The sequence below is a fragment of the Lactuca sativa genome, chromosome 2 (genome assembly GCF_002870075.4).
Source record: "Lactuca sativa cultivar Salinas chromosome 2, Lsat_Salinas_v11, whole genome shotgun sequence".
NCBI classification, from domain to species: Eukaryota; Viridiplantae; Streptophyta; class Magnoliopsida; order Asterales; family Asteraceae; genus Lactuca; species Lactuca sativa.
Genome location: NC_056624.2, coordinates 232,820,109 through 232,830,026, shown reverse-complemented (window position 1 = coordinate 232,830,026; position 9,918 = coordinate 232,820,109). Strand labels below are relative to the sequence as shown.

Below are 9,918 nucleotides of genomic sequence, written 5' to 3'. Positions count from 1 at the left end.
CATTATCATCAGCTCTTTTCTTGTTGGACCATTTGTAAGTGCCAAGACCTAAACTTCATTTCATTTCATCGTTAGATCTAGGCTTTTGGTCCCATTTCTTTAAGTTGTAGCTAGTTGGAGTGAAGGAGATCCATAAAGTTAGCAACTTTATGGATTCAAATGGTCTTTTGAGTCTTATTTCATTCAGATCTGGAAGTTGGTGAAGTATTAGAGGCTTGCATGAGAATTTGAGGCCATATTTTTACTTTTGACCTAAAATGGTGTAGGGACATGCATGGTGCAAGCATTTCCATAAAGCAAGTATTTTTTATGGACCATTAGGGTCCCCTTAAGCTTCTGTAAGAGTCGAAATTAAAGGCTGAATGGATTAAGAATGTTGAAACGTTGGTTTTGACTTCAGACCGTTCTCATGACGTGATACATGAGGTCTCACGACGTGAGGAGGTGAAACCCATCCCTTGCTGAGTTGTCTGAGTCGGGAACGAGTTTTTGGAATCGAAACGAGTGAATCTCACGGTTTTTGGACCTTGTTGGGCCACTAGTTTTTTTACTTTAGGCCATTGATAGGCTTTGGGGCCTTTTGTAGTTAGGCCCATAGGTGGCTTTGGGGTGTCCTTTAGGAATTGGATCACTATTGGGATTTAGTTCCATTGGATTTGGGCCTCGGTTATTGGGCCAAGTTAGGTAAGGGTAAACTGGTCTTTTACTCTGGGTATTGGGACTAATGAATTAGATTCTCGGATATGGTTTATGGCCTAGTTATTAATTAGGGTTTTATTTGATTGGTTAGTGCGAGGACTCCCCGGTTCAACAGCCCGAGCATTCGTTTGATTGACAGCAGACTGAGGTGAGTTTGCTCATTGTAGGACACTAGGATTGTATGTGCTTGTAGTCGTTGCGACTCTTGTTATATGTATGTATGCATGTGTGCATGTTTGTTATATGTATGTGGGGTGAAATAGATCCGGTACAGCCTTGTGCTAACATATGAGTTGAAATAGAATCGGTGGTGAAATAGACCTGGTACGGTCTTGGGCCGACACATGAGTTGGAATAGACTCGGAGGTGAAATAGACCTGACACAGCCTTAAGCGGGCAGATATGTATGGTATGCGGTATTTTGGGAAACTCGTTAAGTTTCATGCTTACGGTTTTCAGTTTGTGTTTCAGGTGCTTCCGGATCGAAGGAGAAGAGCTCGGGATTATCACATTACACACACCATGATTTTCGCCTCATTTAACTCTGATGTATTTTGGATGATTTTCCTTTATGGTTTTTATTAACATGTTTGGTTGATGGTTTTGTTAATATAAAAATGAAATTTTTGGTTTTAAATTTTAGGACGTTACAAATAAAGTAAGGTTACAGTTAATGAAGCAACAATACGAGACTTTTCTGAACATTTGTTGTTAATCAAATAATAATATAAGGAGTATTCTGAAAATTTCCTAAATATGAATCTGTAATTAATCTTAACAAGTTGGAAGTGTCAAACGAAACTCCATTGAACCATTTTGAAGCTGAATGGGACGATCCCTGAAGAACATTTGATATTTGGAACATTGAACAATCTTTAAATACACGAAAACAAGTTGAAAGAACCTCCAAGAAACCGAGTTCAGAGGGAGCATAAAACCGAAGAAACAATATGCAGGGATCCGGTAACCACTAAAACACCTGCTGCTGCTGCTGTATCCCGGCTTCTCGATTGAATGATCTCATCTCCAACCCTCAACGACTCCATCAACGAACCACCATTCAACAGTAACATAGCATTACCATCATTGTGTTTTTTCAGCCTATCTTCTTCTTCTTCATAAATTTTAATACCCAAATCATTACACGCCTCCATCCAAGCGTCTCTTAACAAGGACAAAGAAGCACTCCTGTACCGGTCTCCAGCAATGCTAACTTCCGTCAACAATACCGCAACCGGTCGCCTCACTGCAACAACAACAACAACAACAAAATAAGAGTTATCAATGTTACTTACAAGTTTATCTCTGAGGGGTATTTTCGATATTTATCACATTCATACTTCCATCATGTTACATATATTGCTTACAAGTTTCATATTTGGTCAAGTATGAAAGAACTAGCACATGCACCTGCAAGTAATTCTGTTGCAAATGCCTGATGGTCTTTGTCGCTTGCCATAGCAACCACAAAAACCAAAGCTGCTTCCGGAGATGTTATCTGAATCATGTCAGCCAAAGCCTTGGCAGATTCCTTGGTATGTGCTGGAATGAATCAATTAATCAAACTTTCTTTTTTCTTTTCAATTCATAGAAAAAAAAAACATTCACATTTGAAGTTGAACCTCCATCCAGTAGTATGGTAGCACCAGGTAGTCCTAACGCCTCTATTTCTTCGGATGTTAAAAATTGGCTTCTTCCCAGTAAGTGTGTAATTTCTAGACCACTACGAATGGATCCATCTGATATTCTCCATCCTGGAAAATGGAAAATGGAATTCCACAAATTACAAAATTAAATATATACACATATTTATTTATAACAACAACTCTTTCAAACAAATGCAGGCAGCACCTTGATCACGAAGACAGAGTGCTGCACATGTGGCGGTTGCAGCATTTTGAAGTTGATGCCATCCCAGCAAACGCAATTTTACATCATACGCCTCAAAACACTACATAAGTTTACAACATTTCATTACTGAATGAATAAAGGAGACGGATAAAGTGATACATTCATAACCGAAAAGGGCATTCACATCACATCACATCACATTACACACCAGTTGTAAGTCTCTGTTAATGTGAAGTATGATATCAGATACTTGGAAAGGAATACCAGAGACATTGGTAATCCCTTTAATCACACTTGTGTTTCCAGGATCAGATGCGGAGATTACTGGAGAACAACATGAAGATGCTTTATTGCGAAGAATGAGCTCGATGTGTGGAAGGTAGGGCCCGCCTAGAACCACCTGAAAAAAAATTTATAAAATTTTTTTATGCTTATCGCCAGATGAAGAAGATATGGCCCCACTTAGAAACCACCTAACTGGGCGTCCATGTTTAATTATGCCTGATTTTGCAACTGTGATAGTTTCCAAAGAGCCCCCTAATGCAGCCACATGTTCTTCACCAATTGTTGTGATAATGGAAACTGCAACATCTGAACCTGAGATTATATTAGTCGCATCGCGTGCACCACCTAATCCAGCCTTCATTAAAAGGGCAAGGGCAAAGCATTAGCAAATGTGCCATTTTCTGGTGAAATCTAGTTTAGTCTAGAGATGAAATGAACCTCAATAACTGCAATGTCAACATTCTCTTCAGCAAATAGATTGAAGGCCACAGCAGTGAGAACCTAAATATCATGAGTTAAGCATTCAATTCAGACTAGCAATCAGCAAATTTGTGATTAATTTGTCGTACCTCGAAATGACTAAGGTGCCCCTTTTCAAGCTGCACAGCCTGATCAAGAACAAGTTTTATCCTTTGAAACAAGGAATTTACTGTCTTGGCTGATACCGGATCACCCAGCCTTCCTAATGTTATGCGTTCCCTAATGGTCTTGATATGTGGACTGTGATCATGTCTTGTGGCTTAACATCATTTGTAATCATGTACTAAACTAATGTGATTACTGATTAACAAAAAGTAATAATACCTGGTGTAGCAACCTACAGAATAGCCTTGAGCGCGTAAAATATTGGACAGAAATGCAGCAGTTGAACCTTTTCCTTTGGTCCCAGCAATGTGAACGGCCTGTATAATTAATGATCATAACTTCAAGTTTCAGATATTTGACCCGAATCAATGTTAAAAGAGAACACAAACCTTAAATTTAGATTGAGGGTTTCCAAGCGATTGCATTAGCCGTTTCATCCTTCCCAGATCAAAACCATCATCGGAGTCGGTTCCAGCCCCTTTTGGAACACCGGATTTTTCATGGTTCTTTAGATTATCCAGATAATCATTGAATTCTTTCAGTTCTGACTCTTCTTCTGATATCAATCCTGAGAACTTGTGCTTGAACCCTATATCATTTACAAGTGTCCTGTTTCCAGCTGCAATTAAAGACTTATGGAGGCGATGGAGATAGCGGTGGTTGCCCACGATCCCGGAGAACTTCATTTCTTTATCTTATGTTTTGTGTTTTGTAATATCCCTCGTCATAACTAGCTAATTTGCCACTTAACAGCCATTCCCTAAGGTTTCTTAAAACGTTAATTGCTGACTTGACTATGACTAAATGAAGATTACGTCAAAACACTACAAACGTCCCAGGATTAAAACCCTGATCTTTAAAGTTATTATAACACTACAAATGGTAGGCCTTTTATCGAAGAGTTGGAGTACCTTAGCAAGACATTTTTTTCCCAAATGAAGCTAAACCTAGAAAACGATAAGAGCAGATAACAAGAAAGGCAAACTGGATTCAGATTACCTTAGCAAGACTGGGGTACTCGAAACAAACCATAACCCTCGTAATATGTTGTCACGTCACTTTTTTTGGGTGCTACATCATCTTTTTTATCTTTAACACCTAAATCCTAACACACCAATTTTATTTTTCAAAATTAATTAAATTATATTTTTTAAGTAACTTTTTTTAAACCGCAAACAATTAAACACAACATTTCATATTAAATTAAAAAAATTACAACAAAATTTTGCAGGGGTTTTATGCCAATTCTAGAAATTTATGTTGTAAAAGAACTTAAGTTGGAGTCGAATCTGTCATAAAGCTAAAATCGAAGGACCAAAACTGCCAAATTGTCATCCACGAGCAAATTGATAATATTTCTTTTTTTTTTTTAACTTGTAAATTTCAATTTCATGGAAAAAAAATTCATTTGCCAATCATATTGCTCCATTTCTTTCTCTTTCCTCTCGCTAGAACTCCTGCTAACGAGCTTCATAGCGAATATTAAGGAGTGGTGTAGCGTCTCTTGACGAGGCTGTTGGCGAGAGGGGTGGCGAGGTCACTCCCTCCAGCCTTAGAAGTTAGGCTAAACGGAGTGTAGATTGACACCGGCCTCGCTACGCTCACTAGCCAACTTGAAACACCATCCCCTAACACTCGCTAAGGGGTTTGCTATCGGGCAGTCGTTGAAGTTTTGGCGAGAAGAGAGCAAAGCACTGTGATTGGTTGGAAATGGTTGGACTGGACGGCAAAAAGATAAATGTTGAAGAAATTACCAGCAATTTCGGACAAGAAGACGAAAAGAAAAGTTGCCCCAAACACCAAGAACAAGATACATGATCCAAAATCTCTCGATGCCGATAACAGAGACAACCTTTTATTCTCAATCCTGGTGAAATCAAATCAAACCCTAAAAATTTAAAAGCTAATTGAAGATGAGCGTATGCTCTTCACACACCCACTTCAATAAACTTGTCGATTCATGAAATAAGAAACCCATTTATGAACGAAAACACAAAAATTTCAGAAAAGATTTGGGAAGATAGGGAAAGAGGAGAAAAAGGTGGGTCGATTTCAAGAATCTGGAAAGGATTTAATGAAAAGTTCAAAGGGGGGTAATTGATCTTCATACACCCCTAACTGTTTCCTTTCTTGAACTCATACCCGTTTGCTAGTGATCTAATGATAAAGAAAAGAGAAATTAAATATCCTCCTCTTTTTTTCCTGCAATTCCTCATACCCAATTAAATGATAACATGTATCATATTAGTATATTAAAATATCATTAAATGAGCATTAAATGTTACACATGTCACTATTTCATTTGGTATGAGGATTTTTAGGAACAAAAAGTAGGAGGATGTTTAATTTCTCGAAAAAAAAATGGGGTATTTATTGGGAGAGGATTTAGATTGCAAAAATGTGTGTGATTTAAAATAATAAAATGTGTTTAATATTTGTATATTAAAATAAAATGATTAAATTAAATTATGAAAAGAAATTAAAAAAAAAAAAAAAAAGTTGTATGAGTGTTACCACTCCCTAGCAAATGCTAAGATTAAATGTTAACAATCTTGTGTGGCAAAGTGTTAGGAGTGTTACAAACACCTACTTTGATATGTAACATTATGATTTTCATTCTATATAATTTATTTTTAAATAGTAATTTCATTTGTTTTTTTTAATATAGTTAGTATATGTCAATGAAAACCTATTTTTTTAGAAACATCTTCTAAGACATCATATCAAATGTGTTAACCCTAACTTGTAATAATTCCATTAATAGTTATCATAATTCATCACTATTTTTTATCACTAATTTCATTGACCTTAAACCACAACACAATGTTGTTTACATCACTAATTTTAATCAATAAACTCATCATAAATTTATGTTTATTCCAATTAAAAACATATGACATTAGTTGACAAAATCCTTTTAATATGTTTTTTTTCTAAGAACTATCAAGAAAAAGCAGTAAACGAAGCAAATGAACTGAACATTCTACGAACTGTTCGTGAAGCGTTCAGCGGAAAGTTCGTTTATGTTCGTTTTTTAATAAATGAACGAACATGAACACAAATTCTCATTAGTTTAATAAATGAATGAACATGAACAATTGTTTCATTTGTTCAGTTATGTTCGTGAACGTTCGTTTCTGTTCGTTCATATAGGTTCCTTTTATGTTAATATATGCTTAATTGTGTTTGATTACATTACTATATTATATGTTCAATTATGTTTGTTTATGTTCGTTCATTTAGCATGTTCACGAACATGAACGAACGAACATCAATAATGTAATTTGTTAAACGAACGGACATAAATAAGAAAAATCGTTTGTTTATCTGTTCGTTTTTGTTCATTTGTTCAGCTAACTTAAATGAACAAACATGAACAAGCCATCATTCGTGTTCATTCGGTTCGTTTACAGCCCTAAGTGTATATGTGTTAATGAGAGTGTGATACAAGGATGTGGTGTAGTGCGTAATGACTTAAATTAAAATAATTTTAGTTCTAAAACAAAATTCACTGGAAGATTAGAAGTTCTTAAACAAAACCATAGTAAGCTAAGGTCACAGAAGAGTGGAGGTGGAGGAATTGAGGGAGGGATTTAGGGAATGTCTAGGATATTACTTGCACAGGGTCAAGATGAAGGATGATCGGAAGAGGTTGTAGTCAATGGCGACGGCCAGCGACAATGTGCGAAGAAGAAAGAATCAAACCAAGAGCCAAGGTAGTGTGAAAGTTTCTACATGAGGAGAGCTGAGTGTGAGATTGCAGATTAAAGAAAGGAAAATTACTTAAAATGGCAACCAATAACATAAAACTTGTTCTTTAGGTCACTAAACTTTTAATTATATCCAATAAGAAACCAAGTTTTTATTTTAGTTGTAAAATACCAACTATTATGATTTTTATTGATTAAAATGACAATGAACACCCACACAACTTATAGTCATTAGCAATGTTATATTGTTTTGTGATCTTGCCATTTTAATTGGTAAAAATCTATGTAATTGAAGTTGTGGTTTGAGAAAAAATGACTGCAATGGGTTATTAGTAAGACGTGGCATGGGTAATGATGGTATTCGTTGTCATTTTAACCGATAAAAATTGTAATCGATGGTATTTTAAAACCAAAATAAAAGGTTTGTTTGGTTATTGGATACAATTAAAAGTTTAGTGACCCAAAGAGCAAAATTTGGGTTATTGATAGCTATTGTAAGTCATTTTCCCGGTATAAATCAAAATGACTTCAAGGAATAACTAAAGAGTTAGGTGGTGTTTGTTTTTTACGGTTTTCTAAGAACTGACAATTTATTTTTTTCAAATGATAAAAAAACATAAAAGGTTTTTCTTGATTTATTTTTTCAGAAAACAAAGAAAAATAACTTCTAATTTGGATAACTTATTATAAGTTCTAATATGATATTATTTTTCACCATCATCACTACCGTTGCCACTACCACTGACAGTCATTTAAGTGTCGGCCTAAAATGTTTAACCTCTATAATCGATGACAATGACTAAATCCACATGTAATATTTGAGTTTATGCCCCTTAGAACACAAATAATAATAATAATAATAATAATAATAATAATAATAATAATAATAATAAGATAAAAGACTTTTAAACTAAATAGTGTGATTTTCTATTGAGAAAAAACCAATATATTAGTGAAGTCTTTCATAAGCAAATGAAACTCGTTTTTGAAAAATGAAAGAACGAAGAGGTGAACTTTAAAATATAATATATATTTTATAGTTTATTTTGTCACTTTGTTATGTCTAATGAAATTGTGGTTTTTATTATTTTTTTTTTCTTTTTGTATATTATGCGGAATTTGTTTTTTTTTTTTTTTTTTTGTGCTACCTTTTTACTTTGACAATGGCTCCGCCACCGACCTTAGGTCTAATAGATTTTATAAAAGGTTATCATGTATTTTTTATTTTGAATCATTTATAGAAAAAATATATTTTTCTTTAACATATGTTACGAGTTTGAGAAAATTACCAATTTGAGATAAAATAAAATTACGATGTTCTAGAAATAGTGTAAGGATGTTAAATTTAACAAAAATAGATAAAATGTAAACTTAAACATGCTCATTCCTTAATTAAATTAATCAAAATTTGACATTCTATGTTTTACCATCATCATTGGTTCTTAACTGAAAAACGATTATCAATCGGACTTATGAGTGGTTCACAACGAACCTTCCCTTTATTCTAACATGTTGGATGATAAAACATGAAATTTGTTTTGGATACCATCAAACTTTAGGCATTTTACATATATTATGATAAGTTGTAGGGATATATTACGAATAATAGGTTGACTATTTCTCATCAAAGTGTTGCTTCCCCTTGCTCTTCTCACCACCATACATCAATATCCTTTATTGGTTCCTTTTACCCTCACTTTGATCTTAATTCCGGGCTTTTTCTTTTTCTCTTCTTCAAAACCACCCGAAACGTAACTCTGCTCACGGAGACGTTTGCAGGGCTACCGTTAGCGTTGCTAAGGACACATACGATGGCACCAAACCAAAGGCCAAGGTTCACCTCCGAATCCGTGGCTCAATTCCCTGAGCTTGATGATCAAACTGTCGATGGTCCGTGTCAGTTTGTCTCTTTATCTTTATTTATATCTATTATTGTTTGTATCAGTTGATGTGTGTGCCTATATGTATATGCGGTGATGAAACAGGATTAACGATTGATCAAGGGATCGCTTGCGTGCTAATGGTGGTGGCTTTGGCGCTAACGTACCTCATTCATTGAGTTTGAGTTTCTTTTCACCATTCGTCATCCTTTTATTCCTAAGAAACACGAGCTCATCAAGAAAGATGTATTGTGCATGGAATTGTGTTTCTTGGAAAGCCAAGTTTATGGTCAAAGATATTTCGTCTTGAATTGGAGGTTTGAAGGGTGGGAATGATGAGATGGTAGAGAGTATTTAGATCTACGTTGTATTGATTCGTTAGTTTCTTTTTGATATTCATAATACGAAAGATTTAATTTTGTGAGCATAATTAATTATTCCATATTATGGAACTTACGCTCACCATGTATATATTTTGTAGGGTAAAGACAAAAACTGATAATAAATTTTTAAAAAGATTGTTGTGATAATTGCAATGCTCAATAAAAATAAAAAAATAAAAAATCCCAGACATGTACGTGACCTACGCCCAGATAGCTATATCACTCTCAATAAGCCATTGATGTGTTCGCGTTGGTGCATCATGTGAGATTATATTATGCAACATTTTGGTCATATTGAATGGACAGACGTACATTGTCAAAAGGATGTTGTATTATTTATTACTATTTTACATTGTAAATAAGATTTTTTTTTTTCTTTTTTAATATCAGTAGACAAAAGACTCTCTCATACTTTATAAGAATAGTTGTGCATTTACAATGACTGATCTATCTTCCACTTCATGTTTCAGTTTGTAAATGCAATAATAAACGAAACTGGCATACTTTATAACGACAACACAACGA

General features: G+C 34.7%; 1 protein-coding gene across 2 annotated transcripts; it reads right to left on the bottom strand.

Annotated features, from left to right (window-relative positions):
- Positions 1 to 1,392: 1,392 nt before the first annotated feature.
- LOC111888854 (dihydrofolate synthetase) lies at positions 1,393 to 4,468 on the bottom strand. 2 transcript variants are annotated; one of them, XM_023884980.2, is made up of 10 exons: positions 3,810 to 4,463; positions 3,640 to 3,737; positions 3,405 to 3,555; positions 3,274 to 3,336; positions 3,029 to 3,190; positions 2,759 to 2,950; positions 2,551 to 2,650; positions 2,322 to 2,453; positions 2,110 to 2,241; positions 1,393 to 1,945 (listed from the first exon to the last, which is right to left on the bottom strand). In XM_023884980.2, the coding sequence occupies exons 1-10, from the start codon at positions 4,104 to 4,106 to the stop codon at positions 1,620 to 1,622; spliced, it is 1,653 nt and encodes a 550-aa protein (XP_023740748.1). In that variant the 5' UTR covers positions 4,107 to 4,463; the 3' UTR covers positions 1,393 to 1,619. The 2 variants fall into 2 exon arrangements, with proteins under 2 accessions (XP_023740748.1, XP_023740749.1); XM_023884981.3 differs by having other exon boundaries at positions 1,807 to 1,945; positions 2,067 to 2,241; positions 3,810 to 4,468.
- Between the last annotated feature and the right edge of the window lie 5,450 nt (positions 4,469 to 9,918).

What these genes read in the sequence shown, in the direction of transcription:
- LOC111888854 (XM_023884980.2), bottom strand. Translation starts at nt 4,106, where the DNA reads ATGAAGTTCTCCGGGATCGTGGGCAACCACCGCTATCTCCATCGCCTC. An exon ending in GGCACCTTAGTCATTTCGAG is followed by an intron (nt 3,337 to 3,404) that starts GTACGACAAATT and finishes CATGATATTTAG; the next exon opens with GTTCTCACTGCTGTGGCCTT. An exon ending in TAATTAAACATGGACGCCCA is followed by an intron (nt 2,951 to 3,028) that starts GTTAGGTGGTTT and finishes ATTTTTTTTCAG; the next exon opens with GTGGTTCTAGGCGGGCCCTA.